The sequence below is a fragment of the Oncorhynchus masou genome, chromosome 5, assembly GCF_036934945.1.
Source record: "Oncorhynchus masou masou isolate Uvic2021 chromosome 5, UVic_Omas_1.1, whole genome shotgun sequence".
Classification (NCBI taxonomy): Eukaryota; Metazoa; Chordata; class Actinopteri; order Salmoniformes; family Salmonidae; genus Oncorhynchus; species Oncorhynchus masou.
Window position 1 is genome coordinate 42,433,748 of NC_088216.1, and position 26,166 is coordinate 42,459,913.

The 26,166-nt window shown below is 40.9% G+C and overlaps 1 protein-coding gene across 8 annotated transcripts in view; it reads right to left on the minus strand.

Annotated features, from left to right (window-relative positions):
* Positions 1 to 26,166, minus strand: part of LOC135539611 (eukaryotic translation initiation factor 4B-like) — a 56,111-nt gene that overhangs the window by 16,466 nt on the left and 13,479 nt on the right. For 2 of the 8 annotated variants that reach the window (XM_064965598.1, XM_064965593.1), the window contains exons 5-12: positions 25,452 to 25,506; positions 24,992 to 25,144; positions 21,826 to 22,005; positions 12,973 to 13,158; positions 12,450 to 12,702; positions 8,811 to 8,902; positions 3,494 to 3,746; positions 2,242 to 2,276 (exon numbers count right to left, since the gene is read on the minus strand). In XM_064965598.1, the coding sequence (XP_064821670.1) occupies positions 2,242 to 2,276; positions 3,494 to 3,746; positions 8,811 to 8,902; positions 12,450 to 12,702; positions 12,973 to 13,158; positions 21,826 to 22,005; positions 24,992 to 25,144; positions 25,452 to 25,506 (1,207 nt within the window). The remainder of the gene's footprint in view (positions 1 to 2,241; positions 2,277 to 3,493; positions 3,747 to 8,810; positions 8,903 to 12,449; positions 12,703 to 12,972; positions 13,159 to 21,825; positions 22,006 to 24,991; positions 25,145 to 25,451; positions 25,507 to 26,166) is intronic. The other 6 variants (XM_064965599.1, XM_064965591.1, XM_064965596.1 and 3 more) reach the window with 5 other exon arrangements.

Below are 26,166 nucleotides of genomic sequence, written 5' to 3' on the forward strand. Positions count from 1 at the left end.
GGGTCCATAATGCAATTCTTCAGAAAATGGGCATGGCTTCAAAACGTTTTCAGATTTGAAGAAAATGGTGGAAAATATGCAGCTGAAGTCTGACGAGATCAAATACAAATTAATTGCTTTAACTAATTATGACAAATGTTAAGAAAATGCTGAGCAATGTAATTAAGTAATGACATCAAATAAGTTACATGTTATGTTGGCTGACAATTTGTTCGCTACACTATCCTTGCGAACCGTATAGAATTACAGCAGTGTGTACCGTTAGCTAGTTTGTATGTTAGCTAGTTCCCTAACGTTAGTTGGGTACTAATACATTGAACTTGCTAGGCAGTATATTAACTAACCCAACGTTTATTGACTTAATTATTCACAGATAAGTGGTATAGTCGTCCTGCGTGTCAATGGATATTGTTAATTTTGGCTATCCACTCCGATTTCAGAGCACTCTCGTGCAGAATACCTGATGAATTTACCAACGCTCAACACCCATTGAATACAGCCGGTGTCAGTAAAAGTTGGACTTTTTAATTTAAAAAAAAATTAAATTGTTGCCAGCAGCACAGTCAGTCACCTACGATCTGTATAACATGAACACAGCCTAATCAGCTCTGCTAGAACGAGTAAAACTGTCAGTGAGGTGTTCTCTCATTTGTGTCTGGAAGTAGCTAGCTAACGTTAGACAGTTCGCTTGGGTGCTTTACTGCCGTTGAATGCTTTACTCCAAAGCGTCCAGTGTGAACACCCCGGGAGCGAATCACTGAATTTACAGACAATCTGACAACGCTCTGGATTTACGAACGCCCAGAGCGCACTCCGGCACTCCATATTGAATTTATGAACACACCCAAAAATCGTAACATTTTTAGCTTGTCATTTGTTATGCTAACAAGCTAGCAAGAGCTTGCAGAGCAAAAGCATCCATTTCCAGTAGACAGGCAAAGCACAAGTACACAACTGAAAATATACCGTTTATTTACAGTATACTAAAATGTACTAATAGTATATAGTATATACACTCATTAAGTATGCAGTATGGGTATTCGAACACAGCTCGTCATTGTCGCAATGCATGCTAGTTGATGCATCTTTAGATCTCCCTTCTAATTTCTAACGGGTCATTTCATCTGTCACCTGAAACCGGTAGGGCATGCGGTGGGCTTTTGATTAGTGTTTTCCAGTTAATAGCATTTTGGAACATTCGTGCATAGCCTAAAGCCATGTGCGTATTGTTAAAATTATAATATGAAGAAATAAAACTAACATTTTAGTGTTACATCAGCCTCATTGCAGCATCATGGTTTGGGCCTGCTTTTCTTCAGCAGGGACAGGGAAGATGGTTAAAATTGATGGGAAGATGGATGGAGCCAAATACAGGACCATTCTGGAAGAAAACCTGATGGAGTCTGCAAAAGACCTGAGACTGGGACGGAGATTTGTCTTCCAACAAGACAATGATCCAAAACATAAAGCAAACTCTACAATGGAATGGTTCAAAAATAAACATATCCAGGTGTTAGAATGGCCAAGTCAAAGTCCAGACCTGAATCCAATCGAGAATCTGTGGAAAGAACTGAAAACTGCTGTTCACAAATGCTCTCCATCCAACCTCACTGAGCTCGAGCTGTTTTGCAAGGAGGAATGGGAAAAGATTTCAGTCTCTCGATGTGCAAAACTGATAGACATACACCAAGCGACTTACAGCTGTAATCGCAGCAAAAGGTGGCGCTACAAAGTATTAACTTAAGGGGGCTGAATAATTTTGCACGCCCAATTTTTCAGTTTTTGATTTGTTAAAAAAGTTTGAAATATCCAATACATGTCGTTCCACTTCATGATTGTGTCCCACTTGTTGTTGATTCTTCACAAAAAATATAGTTTTATATCTTTATGTTTGAAGCCTGAAATGTGGCAAAAGGTCGCAAAGTTCAAGGGGAGGCGAATACTTTCGCAAGGCACTGTATATATAATAATTCCTACTTGTCCAAAGCACAAGTGCATATAAAAGTCAATGTCAAGTCCTGGTGATGTTGTAAAATATAATTATCCAGCAGTGATTGAACGGTGAGGGGGTGAAGAGAACACAAAAGTGTCAATCACACTCAGAATCTCTTAGAGTAGGACCGAAAGGCCTAGTCGGTCCACTCTGGGATTAGATTAGGACAAAGTCTCCATTACTCCTTTGGAAGGAACTACTAATGCAACACACAAGCACAAGGTCTTTGCGGTCTCCGAGAGTCTTACCCTTATTTGATCCTCTTTCATTTGTAGAACTCAAGCTGAAAAGAGATGGGACATTCAGACGTTTAACTAACTAGTTTGCAACAAAACAATTCTAAACTACTCTTAGCCACAGTCATTAACCTCTAGCGACTAGCAATCCCGTATCCGGGAACGTAATCATAGCCTCAAGTGCATTAACATAACGCAACTTTTCCTATTCATGTATATCGCAAATGAAATGAAATAAATAAATTCAAACACAAGCTTAGCCTTTTGTAAACAACACTGTGATCTCAGATTTTCAAAATATGCGTTACAGCCAACGCTAGACAAGCATTTGTGTAAGTTTATCATGGCATAATGCTATGCTAGGCTCTGCTGGCAGCAGGCAACATTTTCACGAAAATAACAAAGGCAACCAAATTAAATCATTTACCTTTGAAGAACTTCAGATGCTTTCATTCAGGAGACTGCCAGTTAGATGGCAAATGTTCCTTTTTTCCAAAAATATTATTTTTGTAGGCGAAAAAGGTCCCGTTTGTTCATCAGTTTTGGCTGAGAAATCGACCGAAAAATACTTCAACTATAACGCCAAACTTTTTTCAAAATTTGCTCCATAATATCGACAGAAACACGGCAAACGTGGTTTAGGATCCATCCTCAAGGTTTTTTTAACATATGTATTCGATAATATATCCGTCGAGGCAGTTGGTTTCTCATAAGAAGCGATTGTAAAAATGGCTACCTCAGTATTTTACGCAAGGTTTTCTGCGGGAGACAACGTGACCACATGCCATATATGGTCCCTTACAGCCATTGTTCAAGGGAAATGCCTAAAAAGACGTCACAATGCTGTCGACACCTTGGGGAAAACGTGGAAAATGTAAGCTCATTCGTAGCTAATTCACAGCCATATAAGGAGTCATTGGCATGAGGCGGTTTCAAAAAAATGCGGCACTTCCTGATTGGATTTTTATCTGGGTTTCGCCTGTAACATCAGTTCTGTGGCACTCACAGACAATATCTTTGCAGTTTTGGAAACGTCAGTGTTTTCTTTCCAAATCTGGCAATTATATGCATAGTCGTGACAAAATATCTTGTTTAAAACGGGAACATTTTTCATCCCAAAATTAAAATAGCGCCCCCTATATCGAAGAGGTTAAAATAGACAGGCTTTTGGTAATGGATGTGACATCAATACGAGACATAATTGGCCACTTCATTATCTAGAGATGCTATACAATATAGAAGACGTATAAGAATATGGTCTGACCTCAGTTTGGGAGGTGCCGTGTCACTGGTAGAGATAGGGGCGCATCCCTCGCTGGACCCGGTACTCAATGCAGGCCGCTTGGCCCAGGCATTCTCCTTAGGTGGCAGTGTAGGCATCACCTTGAGGGGCTCCTTGGAGGAGAAGGTGGAAGAGTTGGCAGAAGAGGGGCGAGCCACAGGAGAGGGAGGGTCGTCCTCCTTACCGCTGAATACTTCGTTCTCCACTGAGCGCTCGCTCTCTCTGCGCCGTGAGGCTGTGGTAAAGATGGGATGCTGTGATTTTAGTTTGGTGAAGAGACATCGCAAAGCAAGACCATACACAGTATTCAAATACAGTTGAAGTTTGCATGCACTTAGGTTAGAGTCATTTCAACCACTCCACAAAGTTCTTGTTAAACTATAGTTTTGGAAAGTCGGTTAGGACATCTACTTTGTGCATGACAAGTAATTTTGTTTACAGACATTATTTCACTGTATCTCACTGTATCACAATTCCAGTGGGTCAGAAGTTTACATACACTAAGCTGACTGTGCCTATAAACAGCTTTTAAAAGCTTCTGATAGGCTAATTGACATAATTTGAGTCAATTGGAGGTGTACCTGTGGATGTATTTCAAGGCCAACCTTCAAACTCAGTGCCTCTTTGCTTGACATCATGGGAAAATAAAAATAAAATAAGCCAAGACCTCAGAAAACAAATTGTAGACCTCCACAAGTCTGGTTCATCCTTGGGAGCAATTTCCAAACACCTGAAGGTACCACATTCATCTATATAAACAATAGTATGCAAGTATAAACACCATGGGACCACGCAGTCATACACTGCTCAGGAAGGAGAAGCGTTCTGTCTCCTAGAGATGAACGTGCTTCGGTGCAAAAGGTGCCAATCAATACCAGAACAGCAGCAAAGGCCTTTGTGAAGATGCTGGAGTGAAGATACAAAAGTATCTATATTGACAGTAAAACGAGCCCCATATCGACATAACCTGAAAGGCCGCTTAGCAAGAAAGAAACCACTGATCCTAAACCGCCATAAAAAAGCTAGACTACAGGTTGCAACTGCACACGGGGACAAAGATGGTACTTTTCCTCTGGTCTGATGAAACGAAAATAGATCCGTTTGGCCATAATGACCATCGTTATGTTTGTAGGAAAAAGGGGGTGGCTTGCAAGCTGAAGAACACCATTCCAACCGTGAAGCACGGGGGTGGCAGCATCGTGTTGTGGGGGTGCTTTGCTGCAGGAGCGACTGGTGCACTTCAAAATAGATGGCATCATGAGGAAAATTATGTGGATATATTGAAGCAACATCTCAAGACATCAGTCAGGAAGTTAAAGCTTATGAATGTCACAAATGGGTCTTCCAAATGAACAATGACCCCAAGCATACTTCCAAAGTTGTGGCAAAATGGCTTAAGGACAACTAAGTGAAGGTATTGGAGTGGCCATCACAAAGCCCTGACCTCAATCCTATAGAAAATGTGTGTGCAGAACTGAAGAAGTGTGTGCGAGCAAGGAGGCCTACAGTTACCCAATTCAGTTACACCAGCTCTGTCAGGAGGAAATGGGCCAAAATTCCCCACCTTATTGTGGGAAGCATGTGGAAGGCTACCCAAAATGTTTGACCCAAGTTTAAATTGTTTAAGGCAATGCTACCAAATACTAATTGAGTGTATGTAAACTTCTAATCCACTGGGAATATGATGAAAGAAATAAAAGCTCAAATAAATAATTTTCTCTACAATTATTCTGACATTTCACATTGTTAAAATAAGTGGTGATCTAACAAACCTAAGACAGGGAATTTTTACTAGGATTAAATGTTAGGAATTGTGAAAAACTGAGTTTAAATGTATTTGGCTAAGGTGTATGTAAACTTCTGACTTCAACTGTATATATGGGTATACACAGTATGCAGATATATGGGTATACACACAGTACACACAGCATATACACACACACACAACCATTCAAAAGTTTGGGTTCACTTAGAAATGTCCTTGTTTTTGAAAGGAAAACAAATTTTTTTTGTCCATTAAAATAACATCAAATTGCTCAGAAATACAGTGTAGACATTGTTATTGTAGCCAGAAACGGCAGATTTTTTTAACGGAATATCAACATTTGCGTACAGAGGCCCATTATCAGCAACCATCACTTCTGTGTTCCAATGGCACATTGTGTTAGCTAATCCAAGTTGATCATTTTAAAAAGGCTAATTGATCATTACAAAGCCCTTTTGCAATTATGTTAGCACAGCTGAAAAAACTGTTGTAATAAAGCAACAAAACTGGTCTTCTTTAGAATAGTTGAGTATCGGGAGCATCATGTGTGGGTTCGATTACAGGCTCAAAATGGCCAGAAACAAAGACCTTTCTTCTGAAACTCATCAGTCTATCCTTGTTCTGAGAAATGATGGGTATTCCATGCGAGAAATTGCCAATAAACATAAGATCTTGTACAACGCTGTGTACTAGTCCCTTCACAGTGCAAACTGGCTCTTATTCAGACATTTGGAACACAAATCATAACATTTAAAACTATATAAATATAATATATACAAAAATAACCAAAATATCAAAAAGTAGTACCAAAGCCAAATATAAACAAATTGTATATAAATACAAATAAAGAGAATCAAATTACAATATTACCCTATTGCTAACAAAAACTAAATTGCACAAATCCTATATCACAACTAGAATAACAGACTTAAGAGAACCTGATTATTACACTTCAAACAAGAAACAAACTAAATTGCACAACTAATTGCATTAGTACTATACAAAGTTAGAGGTGCTCTATTTGATAGATTCTCCCGCTCCCCCTACCTCGTACTTCTGAGTGGGAGACCGTCCCAGGCAGTAGCCTGCCTAGCTCACAAACTAGAATCAGGGCGCCCACTCCGACAAGGTTAATTGACCCACATTCCCACACGGTGACATGATATCATTAACATGACGTGCAAATGAGCGATAGAAAATCGTGCAAATATCGCCATTCTGAATAAAAAAATAATAATAATTGTGTGAGGGTGCCCCATGCCGCCTATACCTAAATCCGCCACTGGTATGTGTAACTTTAACTGACTTGTCCAGAAGGGCCCGTACAGATCCAAAAGGAGACAACGGCAGTCGAGAGAGCCATTTGATCATTTTCAGAGTTGAGCATGGCGTTCAGCTTTGTGTTGGCCAATCAAAAGTCATCAAAGTGGCTAATAGGCTAGTCATGGAAATAAAATTACACAAATAAATATTTGTGAAGGACAGGCAACGAACAAGAGCCAACAGGTAGGCTGCTACTTACAGTGGATTCAGAAAGTACTCAACCCTAGACTTTTTGCACATTTTGTGTGTTAAAGCATGAATTGCAAATGGATACAATTTTGATTTTGGGTCACTGACCTACACACAATACCCCATATTGTCAAAGTGGAATTAATTAAAAACGAAAAGCTGAAATGTCTTGAGTCAATTAGTATTCAACTCCTTTTATGACAAGCCTAAATAAGTTGAGGAGTAAAAATGTGCTTAACAAATCAAATATGCAATTTAACATGATTTCTGAATGACTACCTCATCTCTGTACCCAACACATAATTGTAAGGTACCTCAGCCGAGCAGTGAATTTCAAACCCATATTCAACCACAAAGACCAGTGAGGTTTTCCAATGCCTCGCAAAGGGCACCTATTGGAAAATAAAAAAGCAGACATTGAAAAATATATATTTAATTCCTTTTGAATTCAAGCTGTAACAACAAAATGTGGAATAAGTGAAGGGGTATTAATACTTTCTGAAGGCACTAATATTCTGAATAGGGTTATTTATAATGCTCTGCAGCCTCAATTAGCCTAGCTAGCTAACTAATATTAGCTAGTTTAACTAGCGACTCCCGGTTTGAAGCCGTTAATCATATTTATTGATGAATAACCAAGCTATGGCAGCTATTGGTCTTCTAAAGTGCAAGTCTTACTTGCTGTTTCTCTTCTCTCCCTCCCAATGTCACTCGCTCACAGTACATCCATTCCCCCTCCTTCTAGAGAGGCTCATCTTCTGTTGAGCTTTATCAGCTCCGGTTAATAAAGTAGCTTAAAAAAAAAGTACTTTAGGGTTCTGGATCAAAACAGGTCTATACGGGTTTAGTTGTTCTCGGGTCCAATCGGAAAAGGTTTCTATATTTAAAAATGCTCAATTATGCATATCAGGTCCGGGTGGGGTCCAACTTTTTGGACCAGTGTAGACCTCTATTATAAGTATGCCAATATTTTTTCCATGGCAAAAATGACAAAAAGCAGACCAAACTCCCAAACTGCTTTATGTAATATATTGTGCGTTATAGCTTGGGGGAAAAAAATTAATATGACAGGATGACTAGACAGTTGTTTGTTTCCAACATTACGGCCTTTTCTTAAATCAGTTAAATCCGCTTCATGTTTTGTTACCTTGCCACAAGGGTTGGGCGAAATTTGTGGAGACCTCTTCTATGATATACAACTCCTAATATGGCGATATCGGATAATCATTTTGTGCCGTTAATGACAAAATTATTTGAGACAGCCATTTTTGTGCTATTTAACTAAGCAACACAGTTAAGAACAAATTCATATTTACAATGACTGCCCACCAAAAAGGCCTCCTGCGAGGATGGGGGCTGGGACAAAAAAAATTATTAACAATATTAGTCACATTCTCATTAAATAAATCATTAGTGGCAAAAAATAAATAACGCTTAGTTAATTAATTTAGAATTTTCAACATATTGATACAGCTTAACTGATAAAACCGCAGTTTTCAGTAGTAATCTTGCACGTCACAATATATCGTCTTGCATTTTAATTTAGTCACATCAGCCCAACCCTTCTTGCCACGATAGTAATGAGCATTGCGATACTATAACTCAGTATTTAAGGCTGTCAATCATTTCATACCCCAATGTATCACAGGAGGCTGGTGGCACCTTAGCTGGGGTGGATAGGCTCGTGGTAATGGCTGGAGACTAATGGTATTAAATACATGGTTTCCATGTGTTTGGTGCCATTCCATTTGCGCCGTTCTAGCCATTATTATGAGCCGTCCACCGCTCAGCAACCTCCACTGGACTATATATACTATAGATATGCATTTCCTGAAATACTGCTGAAAAAGAGTGGCTGTTTAAAGGGACCACTAGTCTGAAAACAAATATATAGTGACAATACATTGAATATTGTGGGTAAAACTTAAACCTGATCATCTAAGAGTGCTTACACCACAAGCGAAGAGACTACAAAGAGAACCGGATTGAACTCAGAAGAAGCAAAATAAGGTTGACCCTCACCTCTCCCACCAGAGGTACTTCCGGGATGTGATGACTCACTTCCTGTGCGGGACCGCTCAGAAGGTGGCTCCTCATTCCTCCAGCTTGGGTCCCTGAGGACAGAAGAGAAAGGTTTTGAGTAAATACTTTAAGACGATATGAATAATATCAATAACATGCTGACTAGACCAGGCACGTTCGTGTGTGGATCGACAAAAAAATCAACATGCTCACCAAACGCGATCTGGACACGCATGTTGAAATATCAAAACGAAATCTAAACCAACAATATTCATTTGGGGACAGGTATAAAACACATGAAACATTCATGGACATTTAACTAGCTAGCTTGCTGTTGCTAGCTAATTTGTCCTGGGATATAAACATTGGGTTGTTATTGTACCTGAACAAGGTCATTTTTATCTGGATCTTTATCTTTGGATTTTTGGGTCACACAAAATCGTGTGTTCTTTATTCCAACAACTAATCCACAGATAAAGTTGGTTTCTAGGTTTCCCCTAAAGGTGCATTAACGGCACCAACTGGACGTTAATCTTTCAATCACTCAAGTGGGTATATGCTCCTAAAAACCAATGAGGAGATGGGAGAGGAGGGACTTGCTTCACATCAAGCATCAAAAAAAGAACCAAGTTCTATTTTAGCTCCTGGCTACGCAGACAGTTGATGCACACAAGAAGTTTAGATGAAATGATTGACATAATAATGCATGTGTCAATTTATTTTGCAATGCTCACGCAATGCGGCTGGTGTGGTCAGCATGTTAGTTTAGGAATGACCCACACAAACATGAAAATACACAGTACAGGTCAAAAGTTGACACCAACTCATTCCATGTTTTTTTTTTTTTTTTTTTTTACTACTTCCTACATTGTAGAATAATAGTGAAGACATCAAAACTATGAAATAACACATATGGAATCATGTAGTAACCAAAAACTTAAAACAAAACTTAAAACAAATAAAAGTATTTTATATTTGAGATACTTCAAAGTAGCCACCCGTTGCCTTGACAGCTATGCACAATCTTGGCATTCTCTCAACCAGCTTCAAGAAGTAGCCACTTGGAATGCATTTCAATTAACATGTGTGCCTTGCTAAAAGTTAATTTGTGGAATTTCTTTCCTTCTTAATGCGTTTGAGCCAATCAGTTGTGTTGTGACAAGGTAGGGGTGGTATACAGAAGATGGACTTTTACCAAATAAGGCTTAGTCCATATTATGGCAAGAACAGCTCAAATAAGCAAAGAGAAACAGCAGTCCATCATTACAAAAAGGTCAGTCAAAGTGAAACATTTAAATTACTTTGAAAGTTTCTTCAAGTGCAGTTGCAAAAACCATCAAGCACTATGATGAAACTGGCTATCACGAGGACCGCCACAGGAAAGAAAGACCCAGAGGTACCTCTGCTGCAGAGGATAAGTTCTGTACATCAGATTGCAGCCCAAATAAATGCTTCAGAGTTCCAGTAACAGACCTCAACATTAACTATTCAGAGGAGACCGCAGCAATTCGACCATGAAGGCCTGATTCACATAAAGAAACCACTACTAAAGGACACCAATAAGAGGAAGACACTTGCTTGGGCAAAGAAACATGAGCAATGGACATTAGACCGACAGACATCTGTCATTTGGTGTGATTAGTAGGAAAACAGATGATCTCCGCATGTGTGGTTCCCACCGTGAAGCATTGAGGTGTGATGGTGCTTTGCTCGTGACACTGTCAGTGATTTATTTCGAATTCAAGACACAATTACCCAGCACAGCTAAAACAGCATTCTGCAGCGATATGCCATCCCATCTGGTATGCTCTTACATAAATAGATTTTGATTTTTTTTAACACTTTTTGGGTTACTACATGATTCCATGTGTGTTATTTCAGTGTTGATGTCTTCACTATTATTCTACAATGTAGAACCCTTGAATAAGTAGGTGCCCAAACTTGACTGATACTGTGTGTGACAAACACACACACACCACAACAAAAAGAAACATCCCTTTTTCAGGACCCTGTCTTTCAAAGATAATTCGTAAAAAATTCACATATCTTCATTGTAAAGGGTTTAAACACTTTATCATGCTTGTTCAATGAACCAAAGAATTAATGAACATGCACCTGTGGAACGGTCATTAAGACACTAACAGCTTACAGACGGTAGGCAATTAAGGTGACAGTTATGAAAACATAGGACACTAAAGAGGCCTTTCTACTGACTCTGAAAAACACAGAAAGAAAGATGCCCAGGGTCCCAGCTCATCTGCGTGAACGTGCCTTAGGCATGCTGTAAGGAGGCATGAGTACTGCAGATGTGACCAGGGCAATAAATTGCAATGTCCGAACTGAGACGCCTAAGACAGCGATACAGGGAGACAGGATGGACAGCTGATCGTCCTCGCAGTGGCAGACCACGTGTAAAACCTACACAGGATCGGTACATCCGAACATCACTCCTGCAGGACAGGTACAGGATGGCATCAACTGCCTGAGTTACACCAGGAACGCACAATCCCTCCATCAGTGCTCACACTGTCCGCAATAGGCTGAGAGAGGTTGGACTGAGGGCTTGTAGGCCTGTTGTAAGGCAGGTTCTCACCAGACATCACCGGGCAAACCGTCGCTGGACCAGACAGGACTGACAAAAAAGTGCTCTTCACTGAAGAATCGCGGTCTTGTCTCACCAGGGGTGATGGTCTGATTCGTGTTTATCGTCAAAAGGAATGAGCGTTACACAGAAGCCTGTACTCTGTGGAGGGCCTGTCAGGGTCTGGAGCAGTGTGTCAGCATCATCGGACTGAGCTTGTTGTCATTGCAGGCAATCTCAATGCTATGCGTTACAGGGAAGACATCCTCCTCCATCATGTGGTACCCTTCCTGCAGGCTCATCCTGACATGACCCTCTAGCATGACAATGCCACCAGCAATACTGCCCGTTCTGTGCGTGATTTCCTGTAAGACAGGAATGTCAGTGCTCTGCTATGGCCAGCAAAGAGCCCGGATCTCAATCCCATTGAGCATGTCTGGGACCTGTTGGATCTGAGGGTGAGGGCTAGGGCCATTCCCCCCAGAAATGTCCGGGAACTTGCAGGTGCCTTGGTGGAAGAGTGGGGTGACATCTCACAGCAAGAACTGGTGCAGTCCATGAGGAGGAGATGCACTGCAGTACTTAATGCAACTGGTGGCCACACCAGACACTGACGGTTACTTTTGATTTTGACTTCCCCCCTTTGTTCAGGGACACAATATTCCATTTGTTAGTCACATGTCTGTAGAACTTGTTCAGTTTATGTCTCGGTTGTTGAATCTTATGTTCATACAAAAATTAAGTTTGCTGAAAATAAACGCAGTTGACAGTTTCTTTTTTTGCTGGGTTAATAACACACACAATTCAGGGAGAGGTTGTTTCCAGAGGGCCCATGACCAAATTACCAATAAACAGCTGCTGTAGCTATTACAAAATGTGTAATAATTTAGAGCTGAAAACATTAAATACGGGCACAAAATCTGAGTTATAATGCTGTTTATGTTGCACCAGGTTGCTCTTGCATAGTGTTTTGCTTACCATAAAAATCACTCAAGAACTCTACCAGACTCACGCTCAATTCAGCTCTGCCGCTTCCTGCTACACCCACAACCCCTCACCTGTCTCTGTTGCGAGGTTTCCTATCGAAGCCCTTGGACTGGTCCTCTTCTAGCTGCCTCTGGAGCTTCTCCTCCACCTCCCGCTCCTTAGCCGCTGTGTCCACGGGCTTGGCCGCTCCAAAGATGGAGGCTCGACTAGAGCTGCGGGCGGCTGCCGGAGCAGCTGGGGGAGCCCCACCGCTGCCGGCCGGCTGCTCCTCCTTGGCCATGCTGCGCGGCTTCAGGACCAGCTTGGGCCTCTCGGTGGGACCACCTGGTTATGCGGCGTGGGGAGATACATGGGTTAGATTGTCTATATTTAACCTTAATTTGAACCTTGGCATAATCCCCAAGGGAGTCTTGTTCATAGTGAGATGTAATATAGCACTGCTAATTATTTAAAGGGGATCTAGGCAGGGAACCTGAGGGAAGGGTGGTGTCAGTGAGGGTAACAGGATGGACATGTGGTTACAGGGTTGAATAACACACAGAATAATAAAACTGTAAAAAGTAAAATATTGAGAACAATTTGAGGGTAGTTTACCCTCACCTCTCTCCTCGCGCCCTTCGTCCTGCCTCTCGTACCGGCCCTCCCGGTCTCCGCCGTAGCGATCCCGGGCCCCATAGCGGCTACCACCACCTCCGCCACTCTGATCGTCATCGTCACGGCGGTACCCACTGCCGAAGGCACGTCGCCCTCCGTCATCCCTATCCCTGCGGGAGCCAAAGGCTGCGGTAGAGTAGAGGGAGTACAAGCGCCAAGACTTAGTCGCTTTATCCATACCGCTGTCTAACTGAAATATGAGGGCAACACAGGGAAGCACTTATTCTGTTTAGTTATCGGGTTATATACAGACAGTACAGTCAAAAGTTTGGACACTTACTCATTCTACGGATTATTTATTTTTACTATTTTTTTTATAAAGAACTTCCAGAAATGAACTTTTAACAAGGTACACCTGTTAATTGAAATGCATTTCAGGTGACTACCTCATGAAGCTGGTTGAGAGAATGCCAAGAGTGTGCAAAGCGGTCATCAAGGCAAAGGGTGGCTACTTTATATTATATATATAAATATATTTTGATTTGTTTAACACTTTTTTGGTTACTACATGATTCCATGTCTGTCATTTCATAGTTTTGATGTCTTCACTTTCATTCTACAATGCAGCAAATACAAAATATATAAAAACCCAGGAATGAGTAGGTGTCCCAACTTGACTGGTACTGTACATCTCATGAAGGCACACACATACACACGTGATGCCTGCTTAAAAAAAAAAATGGAGCTGCCGTATTTAAGAACCGGCTTGATTTTAGCACAAGCAACTGCAGACAGATTAATGCAACTGCAGGATCTAAAAACTCTGCCACTCCGCAAGTGTCAGGTTGAATAAAAGGACTTGACTAACGCCAAGCACTTCTCGTGATGTACTATTTTTCATTATCTTTAGGTCGAAAAATTGGAGCTCATGAATCGCACATTGTGGCAGGGTCAAAGACATCTGATTTGCTGCAAAATTTTTGACAAAGCGTTGCACTTCAAATCAAATGTTATTTGTCACATGCACATGTGGCACACTGGCACCATTTGTCACTTTTACAACCTTTGTAAACCTTACCGTGAAATGCTTACTTACAAGCCCTTAACCAATAATGCAGTTAAGAAAAATAAGAGTTAGGAGAATATTTACAAAATAAACAAAAGTTGTAATTTTTTTTTAGTAACAATAAAATAACAATAACGAGGCTATATACAGGGCACACCGGTACCCAGTCAATGTGCGGGAGTACAGGTTTGTCGAGGTAATTTAGTTAATATGTACATGTAGGTAGGGGTAAAGTGACTATGCATAGATAAACAGCGAGTAGCAGTAGCATATAAAATGTGAATAGTCCAGGTAGCCATTTGATTAGCTGTTCAGCAGTCTTATGGCTTGGGGGTTTAAGAAGCCTTTTGGACCTAGACTTTGTGCTCCAGAACTGCTTGCCGTGCGGTAGTAGAGAGAACAGTCTACGATTAGGGTGTTGGAGTCCATAGCTAATTGTAGGGCCTTCCTCTGACACCACCTGGTATAGATGTCCCGGATGGCAGGAAGCTTTGCACAGTGATGTACTGGGCTGTACGCACTACCCTCTTTTGCACCTCGTGGAGTTTGGGAAAGTCTGATTTAACCATTGGGAGTTAGCCAGCTAACTAGCAATTAGCATTAGCGGCTAATATGATCCATTTTTGGCACAACTTTTCCAGAATATTCATGACAAACAAGCTGTTTGCAGACAGTAAGACACAAACTAATAGACGATCAACAGAAAACAGAAAAACTGACATTACACACGCCGGAGTGGTGTATCACATTTAACAAACCAAAACAGTGAAATAGCATTATAGATGGTAAAGTAAAAAACAAAACCGGTCCTTGCATAGATACCGATACATACAGGGTTCATATAGATTGACTTTTAATTAAGTTTCCATGACCAACAATTGGCAGTGTCAATGTACGTATAAAAAAAGTAAGCGCAATGTGGTATCGACACTGGGAGGCTGCTCTCTGATCACATGTACCATCTCCAGTTTTTTGTTGAGCAAGGCACTTAACCCCGCCCCCAAAAGTAAAATACCTGTTAGGCAACTGTATAAAACATGTGGTCAACCCTGAGCCTGGAGACCTGCTGGGTGCACAGGCTTTTGAATAAGCCCTGCTCGAACACAGAGACAGTTTATCAAGGTCCGATTGAGAAGCTCATTTCTAAAAACAAAATGTTTTGTTAGAGGGGGGACTGGAATAAAAGCCTGTGCAGGTGACACACATTAGCTTTCCTGGAGGATGGCTGACCACCCATTACAACCAAATACATTTGATGACAAATGAAATAATTCGATCAATCAATATAGCAAAAGCTCAAATGGCTATGGTAGGTTACAAATATTTTTATTCAGCACACAAAATATTCAGCCCAAATCAAATGGAAGTATCAAGAAAGAAAGTTAAGACACATAATCTAAAAACATGGCTAGATTTAATTTTTTCCTAATGTTTACAAATCTCAAATTATTTTGATTAACATGATTCGATTCACAGCGATTGAATCGAATCCCAACTAATACAATGGCAAAGTGAATTGTCTCGTCAAGAAGAACCATTTAAATGAATCAAAATGAATCGTTCACAAAAGTTAAATTAACTTTGTATGGCCTTATTTGCTAGTGTCAGTGGAATGTTTTTGGGGACATGACGAAAACATTCATACATGCAAATAATATCTAAACAGTTAACTAGAGGGTACAAAATCGGTTTTGAATTGACAACCTAGTTAATCTGTTCTCCATTTAAGTGATAATGCCCGAGAAGCCGGTGTCTGGAGGATATATTGGTACGGCTGTTCGGCCCGAGACCAAGTTGAGATTTCTACTCTTCACTCCATTGTCAGTTTAGCCTACATTTCACTGATCTTAGCAGAAAGCATTTATGTGTGTCCTTCAAGGCAGCTGTCAATGATCGTGTTAGGCTGCGTTTCATTAGACTTTTTATGGTGGTTTGATCGCGGGGGAGGCACTAGTAATGTCTGCAGTTTTCAGTTTGGTTATTTGTGTATTAGTCTATAAATAAATCTCTTTCCCAAAATTCGTCATCTCTCCCATGTCTTATTCAACTAGTAGCTGTTCTGAAATGTTTATTGCTTGCCTACATTTTACTCCCTCTGCTTAATATAACACACACACTAATTATTTGTTTTGGTTGCCTATCCTGATGTGAAGTTTGTTCTATAGAAAGTATTTGACTCTAGTGACAAAATTAAGGAAATTAGAAGGGGGTGGGGGGGATTTCGGCAAGACCATTTTCTTGCCTGCTGAAATTCCCCCCATCCCCCCTTCTATCTTGGGACTGCAAGACCTGGCACAAATCAGAATTAGTGATGCACCGCATTTTTGACCGATATCCAATATTTTCCTTGCCAAAAAAACGATACCGATATTTACAATTTTTGCGGCCTTTTAAGCATTCTAGTACAGTTAAATAGGTTACACACAAACATGGACGCAGCGGTGTAAGGCACTGCATCTCAGTGCAAGAGCCGTCACTACAGTCCCTGTTTCAAATTTCATGCTGTATCACATCTGGCCGTGATTGGGAGTCTCATAGGGGCGTGATAGGGCGACTTTCCTAGTTAAAAAAAGGTTACAAAAAGTTATTTTGTTGGCATTTACGCATGTCCTCATTACCAGTAAAACAAAATCAAAACCTACTTCTTTCACTTACTTGCTGTGCTGTTTCTATTGACATTTATTTGGATACATCGATAAATGAACTAATAAGGAGCGATTTCACCTGGAATAGAAAATATGCTCACTCGTCAGAACACTGTTGTTCAGAGGAGCTAGCCAACAACACAATCACTTCTAACTGAAGCTGGAAAGACTGCAAACTAGCTGCACTTTGTTTCGTTTGACCTTTTTTCAATTGCCAATTCATGATTTCGATTGGCTGAGAAACGCTGCCTGCCTGTTTGTCTCGTCATGTTCATAACTATTGGACAGCTGGAGATCGAATACTGAAACAACATTGCAAATGTCAGAAAGATAGCAAGGTTCATACAAATCTCTGCTGTTGAAAACTAAATGTTAGTCTAAAAGAAATGGGAGACGATCTCCACTATCAAAAGCATCTAGACATTAAGTTGATAAATTGCTTGGCTGGGCTGATGAGACAGTTGATTGCGTTCTCAAATGGAACAGAGCAAATAGGCATTTTAATCATACATTTTGCCGGTGGTAACTTGTGGAAAAGACACCAGCTGGAATGCAGCTTTAACGAGTATTCAGGATTAGCCACACCCGCTGTATAACATTTTATAGGCTAGACCTGCTGCTGTAATGTCCAACTGTCTCTCTACTTAAGCAACAGTCCACTCGTCTCGCACTATGCAGGTGATGCGTGCAAACAGTGTCATTACGATCATGGCTGATAATTTTTATTTGATTGATAAAATATTTAAAAACTGTGCCTAAATAAATTAACTGAAATTACAATTTCCATTACTTTTTCCAAAACCTTTTGGATTGGATGATTTCCCAAAACTTGTCCAGGCCTGGAAAACACCATTTTAAAAGTACATGACTTTTTCCAGGATTTTCATGACTGTACGAACCCTGTATATAGAAAAGTATGGTACAGCACCCAGCCCTAGATTTCACACTATTTTGTGAAATCAGCCAAATATATCCAAATCAGATTGTATTAACCATACTGAATAAAATAAAATAAAAATGCAACATGAAGTGTTGATCCCATGTTTCATGAGATTAAATAAAAAGATCACATGTGTATGTGTCCATACGCACAAAAGGCTACATTTTATCTACATTTGCCTAGCATTTTAGCTATGGATGTGTCGTATGGCAGTGCCTAATAAGTCAGTTCTGCACCTGCCTGGCTGAGTGGCAGTGTGGGTGGAATGAGCGAGCTTGCCTGGCAAGCACAGTGCGAAACACGTGAGGAAAGTTACAAGACCAATACAATTTTTATTCAAATATTTGATCATTATCTGTTCTCTATTTTAATTATTTTAAGATTTTCAAGGTATTCCAGTACTTGAATTTCAGAGTGCCAAATTCAAGTACTTTAAGCACCTTGTGTGAACCCTGTCATGAAGTAGCATGGCAGGAGGCAGCGGGAGAAAGCCAGCATGCATAAAAACTGAAGTCATATTCACATCAAATGGAGAGAAGTGGAGAGTTGATCAATTTGATTTCCATTGATAAATTTGTGTGATTTTGTTGTCAGCACATTCAACTACACTGCTCAACAAAATAGAGGGAACACTAAAATAATACATCCTAGATCTGAATGAATTAAATATTCTTATTAAATACTTTTTTCTTCAAATAGTTGAATGTGCTGACAACAAAATCACAAAAAAAAATTAAAAATGGAAATAAAATGTATCAACCCATGGAGGTCTGGATTTGGAGTCACATTCAAAATTAAAGTGGAAAACCACACTACAGGCTGATCCAACGTTGATGTAATGTCCTTAAAACAAGTCAAAATTAGGCTCAGTAGTGTGTGTGGCCTCCACGTGCCTGTATGACCTCCCTACTACACCTGGGCATGCTCCTGATGAGGTGGCGGATGGTCTCCTGAGGGATCTCCTCCCAGACCTGGACTAAAGCATCCGCCAACTCCTGGACAGTCTGTGGTGCAACGTGGCGTTGGTGGATGGAGCGAGATATGATGTCCCAGATGTGCTCAATTGGATTCAGGTCTGGGGAACGGGCGGGCCAGTCCATAGCATCAATTCCTTCCTCTTGCAGGAACTGCTGACATCCAGCCACATGAGGTCTAGCATTGTCTTGCATTAGGAGGAACCCAGGGCCAACAGCACCAGCATATGGTCTCACAAGGGGTCTGAGGATCTTATCTCGGTACCTAATGGCAGTCAGGCTACCTCTGGCGAGCACATGGAGGGCTGTGCGGCCCCCCAAAGAAATGCCACTCCACACCTGACTGACCCACCGCCAAACCGGTCATGCTGGAGGATGTTGCAGGCAGAACGTTCTCCACGGCGTCTCCAGACTCTGTCACGTGCTCAGTGTGAACCTGCATTCATCTGTGAAGAGAACAGGGCGCCAGTGGCGAATTTGCCAATCTTGGTGTTCTCTGGCAAATGCCAAACGTCTTGCACGGTGTTGGGCTGTAAACACAACCCCCACCTGTGGACGTCGGGCCCTCATACCCCCCTCATGGAGTCTGTTTCCGACCATTTGAGCAGACATGCACATTTGTGGCCTGCTGGAGGTCATTTTGCAGGGCTCTGGCAGTGCTCCTCCTGCTCCTCCTTAGGCAGAGGTAGCGGTCTTGCTGCTGGGATGTTGCCCTCCTACAGCCTCCTCCATGTCTCCCGATGTACTGGCCTGTCTCCTGGTAGCACCTTCATGCTCTGGACACTACGCTGACAGACACTCCGTCTAATGCTACCACTAGAATGGAAGCACCGCCAGCATTCAAAAGTGACCAAAACATCTGCCACGAAGCATAGGAACTGAGAAGTGGTCTGTGGTCACCACCTTCAGAACCACTCCTTTATTGGGGGTGTCTTGCGAATTGCCTATATTTTCCACCTGTTGTCTTTTCCATTTGCACAACAGCATGTGAAATGTATTGTCAATCAGTGTTGCTTCCTAAGTGGACAGTTTGATTTCACAAAAGTGTGATTAACTTGGAGTTACATTGTGTTGTTTAAGTGTTCCCTTTATTTGTTTTGAGCAGTGTATGTAAAGAAAAGTATTTAATAAGAATATTTCATTCATTCAGATCTAGGAGCTTTGAGCAGTGTATAATAATCAATCATTTTGCTCTTTATTTAGCCATCTTACATATAAAACCTTATTTGTTAATCAAAAATTGTGAATAACTCACCACAGGTAAATGAGAAGGGTGTGCTTGAAAGGATGCATATAACTCTGCAATGTTTGGTTGTATTGGGGAGAGAGTTTTAAATCATTTTCCACACACAGTCTGTGCCTGTATTTCGTTTTCATGCTAGTGAGGGCGGAGAATCCACTCTCACATTAGGTACGTGGTTGCAAAGGGAATCAGTGTCTTAGCAGTGCGATTTGCCAAGGAAAGAAACTGATCGCAGCCCTATCCAGAAATATTTTAGTGGCTTCTGATTAAATTACATTTTCACTAAACCGCTTGTTGCAATTTCGATGAGGCACTCTTGTTCAGATATCAGTAAGTGGACTGGAGGGAGGGCATGAAAGGGATAACGAATCCAGTTGTGTGTCGTCAGTTTTGGAAAAGTACCTGCGTAATTGAGCAACGATGGAAAGACCTGTGTGTTGTCCTTGTTAATGCAGACAAAAAGAGCTCCAATCATAGTCTCAATTTTGTCCCGCACAATATAGCTGAATATAGCTGCAGAGAGTCACTGTAATCCTACATTCAGATGATTCAGGCAAGAAAAAACATCACCCAGACAGGCCAGTCTTGTGAGAAACTAGTCATCATGCAAGCGGTCAGACAAGTGAAAATGACAGCCAGTAAACTAAGCTCATCTCTCAATATATATATATATATTTTTTTTAAGTGTCAATACTTTGCCTCTTGATAACCAGCGCACCTCCGTATTTTGTAAAAGCGTTACATGGTCGCTGCCCATATCATTGCATAATGCAGAAAATCCACGAGAGCTCAGGGGCCTTGCTTTAACAAAGTTAACCATTTTCATTGTAGTGTCCAAAATGTCTTTCAAGCTGTCAGGTATTCCCTTGGCAGCAAGAGCCTCTCAGTGGATGCTGCAGTGTGCCCAACTGGTGTCGGGACCAACTGCTTGCACACGTTTTACCACTTCACTATGTCTCCCTGTCATGGCTTTTGCACCATCAGTACAGATACCAACACATCTTGACCACCAAAGTCCATTTGATGTCACAAAGCTGTCCAGTACTTTAAAAATATCCTCTCCGGTTGTCCTGGTTTCCAGAAGAGGATGTCAGGGTAGCCTAGTGGTTAGAGCATTGGACTAGTAACCGAAAGGTTGCAAGTTAAAACCCCCAAGCTGACAAGGTACAAATCTGTCGTTCTGCCCCTGAACAGGCAGTTAACCCACTGCTCCTAGGCCGTCATTGAAAATAAGAATTTGTTCTTAACTGACTTGCCTAGTAAAATAAAGGTAAAATTTAAAAAATAAAAAATTGACCCCCCCAGAAACGTAACGGACATATACCAGGAGCTGTACCAGGCCCGCAACATCTGGTAACTCATCCAGCTGTAACGCATATAATTCACTGGCTTGTAGGCAAAGCAGTAATTGTTTCAAAACAATTACTGTTTGATGAAGATTGTCTGTATAGTTTTTTTTCGCCTTTTCCCACAGCAAGGAAGAATAAAGTCCTCAGTAGTATGGGGTTTGCCTGTCCTTGCCACTCGGTAGCTCACCATATAAGACGCTTCTAGCCCCTTCTTATTTATTAATGGTATCAGTTACTTTTATGCATGTCTTTCTACTCAAAAATAATCTTAACTCTCACTCAAAAACTCCCGTGGCTTATTTTTCAAATTGGGATATTTCATTTCTAAATGTCTGCACAAGAGTGAAGGTTTCCCGATAGAGTAACAGTTAATGTGATTGGATGTTAATTATTTGACCAGGCTACCTGTATTTGACATTGTGTTGTTATTTTGCGCAACACTAGATGGTTAAATTGTATTTTTGGCAGTAAAACGAGGCTACTCCGGTGAGAGAGAGAAAAACATAACCAAATGTATAGCCCAGTTGGAAAATCTAAATGTGAAGATTTTTTTGAATTTTATATTTTGAAAGGTGAATCACATTTTTATATGGCATACCCCCGAAGGCATTGCACGTACCCCCAGTTTGGGAATACCTGGTCTAGATTGATGACGATCCGTTAAGTTTTGAGCAATGGTTTCACCTCCGTTCTCACCTCCCCGGTCGTCATAGCGGTCTCTGCCGCCAAAGCCGCGGTCCCGGTCGCCGCCACGGTCGCCGAAGCCGCGGTCGTCCCTTCGCAGCCCGTCACGGTCTCCGTAGCGGTCGCGTGACCCTGAGAGGAAACGAAGGAGTTAATGGGACTATGAAAGGGATGCAAATGAAGTAACACAAATCAAATCTCCTGAGATCAAGAAACATTAAGAAAAAATGTCAAAAGGATGCAGTTCTTTTCACACAGTGCAAGATAAGAACTGGAACTATGTGGACGGCATAAAACATACCCATGCGTGCTTGACATTTCAGATAAAAAGTGTAGCATGAAAAAAAGAAAGAGCATGACGTAGTATGACGCTTTGAGACAATGGTGACTCACCACCTGGATTTGGATTTATGTAGCAAAATTTGAAGTCATTTTTTTTACATTGGAAAAAAGTAGACACTAAAAGCTACAAAATGGTATATCATACAGTGCATTTTTGACAATGGGGAAAGTTATTCAGCTTTGAAAGTTGATAAACTTATAATTTCACTTTTGAGAAAATTGCCTTTGAATATTTTGGTATCTACACCCATTCAGCATCGTTCACATCCTCTTAAGCTTTAGCCCCACCCACCCCGTTTCGCTCTCGGAGCGTTCATAACGCACACCTGATGCTCTGGCCGATGATTTGTTTACCTCTGGTTAACATGAAACAGCCTAACCACCTCTGCTGGCAACAATTTCATTACGCTTTTTTGCTGACACCGGCCATATTCAAAGGGTGTTGTACACTTTTCGGCGTTGTCGTGACCGCAATTTCAGGTGGATTTCTCAACAAAACATGAACAAGAAAAGGAGCTATTTCGGCTATAAAAATAATCTTTATTGAACAAAATGAACATTTGCTGTTTAACTGGGAGTCTCGTGAGTTAAAACATCTGAAGCTCAAAGGTAAACTATTTAATTTGATTGCTTTTCTGATTTTCGTGACCAAGCTTCCTGCTGCTAGCTGGACATAATGCTACGCTAGGCTATCGATAAACTTACAAATGCTTGTCTTGCTTTGGCTATAAAGCATAATTTCAAAATCTATGATGACAGGGTGATTAACAAAAAAGCTGTGTTTCACTATATTTCACTTGTGATTTCATGAATATCAAAATTTTCTAGTAAGATTTTTTGTCCGTTGCGTTATGCTAATTAGTCTAGTTGATGACAATTCTCCTGGATCCGGGAGGGGTAGTTCTAAGTTAAGACATGAACCTAGCAAGCTAAACAATGTGTAAGATTACACACGTCACGTAATGTTAGCTAATGAGCCAGCCAGCTACCGTTAGCTTGTTAAAACAACAATGAACATAGTGGCACATACAGTGCCATGCGAAAGTATTTGGCCCCCTTGAACTTTGCGACCTTTTGCCACATTTCAGGCTTCAAATATAAAGATACAACTATTTTGTGAAGAATCAACAACAGGTGGGACACAATCATGAAGTGGAACGACATTTATTGGATATTTCAAACTTTTTTAACAAATCAAAAACTGAAAAATTGGGCGTGCAAAATTAATAAATATCGTTCCACTTCATGATTGTGTCCCACTTGTTGTTGATTCTTCACAAAAAAATACAGTTTTATATAACTTTATGTTTGAAGCCTGAAATGTGGCAAAATGTCGCAAAGTTCAAGGGGGCCAAATACTTTCGCATGGCACTGTAAATAATGCCACGTTTGCCCTTAGTTTAAAGATGTAATCTGGAGACAGGTGTTTTTGCCATCTCTTTAGCTATCATACTCTAATTCCACCGATTTCAAAACTCAACCCCCCAGAAAGTGGAGCGCAACACATGCAGCTCCACTACACATTTTCTTTTTAAACCCGCGTTCGACAAGATTACCAACACAGACTGTAATAGAAGCCCACTATATGGCAGACCAATCCAAACTTCTTCTCGGCATGTCCAGCCCACTCATCTCAGCCAATCATGGCTAGTGGGAAAGTTGCTGGCGTTTTCTGTGGCTTTACCAGGCTCGTAATTAACACATTTTGTTCGTATTTAAAGATGGAATACAAGTTTGTTAAGGCACATGAAAGTTGCCATGTTCCAGAATGTATCTGACAAAATAACGCATTTTGATGAAAATAGTTGGTTTTACTCAAATGTCTCTCCTGTGAAGTCGTGACTTGCAACATATCCTTAGTTTCCTGAAACGGGTCACAAAAGACATTAGAAGGTCTGCCCCAGCATCTTTAGCGACACTGTGCCTTTTCTGTCCTTCCTTGGTGAACCCGTGCTTACATGCTTGCAAAAGCTAAGCTGTGAGGTGTTGCCCTCAGAATTTTAGCAGGCTGCTTTAAAACCTGTTAGCGCTAGGGCTACTTTTTTCAACATTTTGTTAGAAATCGCACAACATTTCAACGTCCTGCTACTCATGCCAGGAATATATGATTAGTATGTGTGGATAGAAAACACCCTGAAGTTTCTAAAACTGGTTAAACCACAGTTTACTAATACCTAAAGTTGGATTACAAAAGTAGTTTGAAGTGTTTTGTCAAAGTTTATAGCCAACTTTTTTAATTTAAAAAAATAACGTTGCGTTTAGAAAAAGTGTTTTTTCCTGGATCACAGTCTTCATAAATGGACATTTTGGGTATACAAGGACCGATTTAATTGAAAAAAAAAGACCCAATTGTGATGTTTATGGGACATATAGGAGTGCCAACAAAGAAGCTCGTCAAAGGTAATGAATGTTTTATATTTTATTTCTGCGTTTTGTGTAGCGCCGGCTACGCTAATTCTTTTGTTTACATCCCTTTCAGGTATTTTGGGGTGTTGCATGCTATCAGATAATAGCTTCTCATGCTTTCGCCGAAAAGCATTTTAAAAATCTGACTTGTTGGCTAGATTCACAACGAGTGTAGCTTGAATTGCGTACCCTGCATGTGTGTTTTAATGAACGTTTGAGTTTTAACGAGTGCTATTAGCATTTGCATTTATTGTTGGCAAGGTGGGACGCTAGCGCGTCGGTTTGCCCAGAGACGTTAAAAGACACTTGCTGAGTGCATTTATATAGTCTGTAGATATGTGGCTCTTTTAGCTTAGATGGAAACTCTTACCAAAGGCGGATTCCTCTCTCTTTGGGGGTCCATCGTCGGCGTCTGCAGTGGGCCGGGCCCTCCAGTCATCACTGTCTGTCTTGTCGGGGCCTGCCATGTCTCCCATGCGGCCCATCCGGTCTCGTCCACCCATCTGACCATTGTCTCTCCCCTCTGGCCATTCAAGGTTAGGGATCAAATGATAAAAGCCCACAGTAAATGCTCCACCCAAATGCTTTATTCGTACACCACAACAGATGAAGTTTGGGCTACAATGGCCTTCAGCAGTGTTTTTTGGCCGGGCACTGGTAGGGAAATGTGGAATGTGCATGAATTGACCTCCTGACACATATGGTTTGCAAGATATGTGTAAGATTAAGCCAAGTCCTGGACCGAAAAGCATTTTCAATATTTAATTGAAAATACTAAAATCGGTGCATCATTAATTCAGAAGGACGGTCATGGGTTGTGTGTAACTTACCCTTGTCATTGGACTGATCTGCAATATCCACCCGGATCCTGCGGTTTCCCAGGTTCTATTAGGTCAGAGGCAGGAAACAAACTCAGACATGCAAGGCATTACCAGTAATGTGGCCTAAATGACCAACTAATCTCCTTTCAATAATATCATGTTCCAGCATCATAGATTGAATACTATTTACCAGTCACTAACAGTTAAATTCCATATATTTGTCGAGCACTCAAAGTAATTTCACTAATGATTCATGGAAAGCTCAAACTAATAAATCAACAGCACATTGTTTATTTTATCTACAGTTATAGTTGGAAGTTCACATACACCTTAGCCAACTACATTTAAACTCAAGTTTCACAACTCCTGACATTGAATCCTAGAAAAACAAATCCCTGTCTTAGGTCAGTTAGGATCACCACTTTAATTTTAAGAATGTGAAAATGTCAGAATAGTAGTATAGAGAATTATTTATTTCAGCTTTTATTTCTTTCACCACATTCTCAGTGGGTCAGAAGTTTACATGCACTCAATTAGTATTTGGTAGCGTTGCCTTTAAATTGTTTAACTTGGGTCAAACATTTTGGGTAGCCTTCCACAAGCTTCCCACAATAGGTTGGGCGACTTTTGGCCCATTCCGCCTGACAGAGCTGGTGTAACTGAGTCAGGTTTGTAGGCCTCCTTGCTCGCACACTTTTTCAGTTCTGCCCACAACTTTACTATG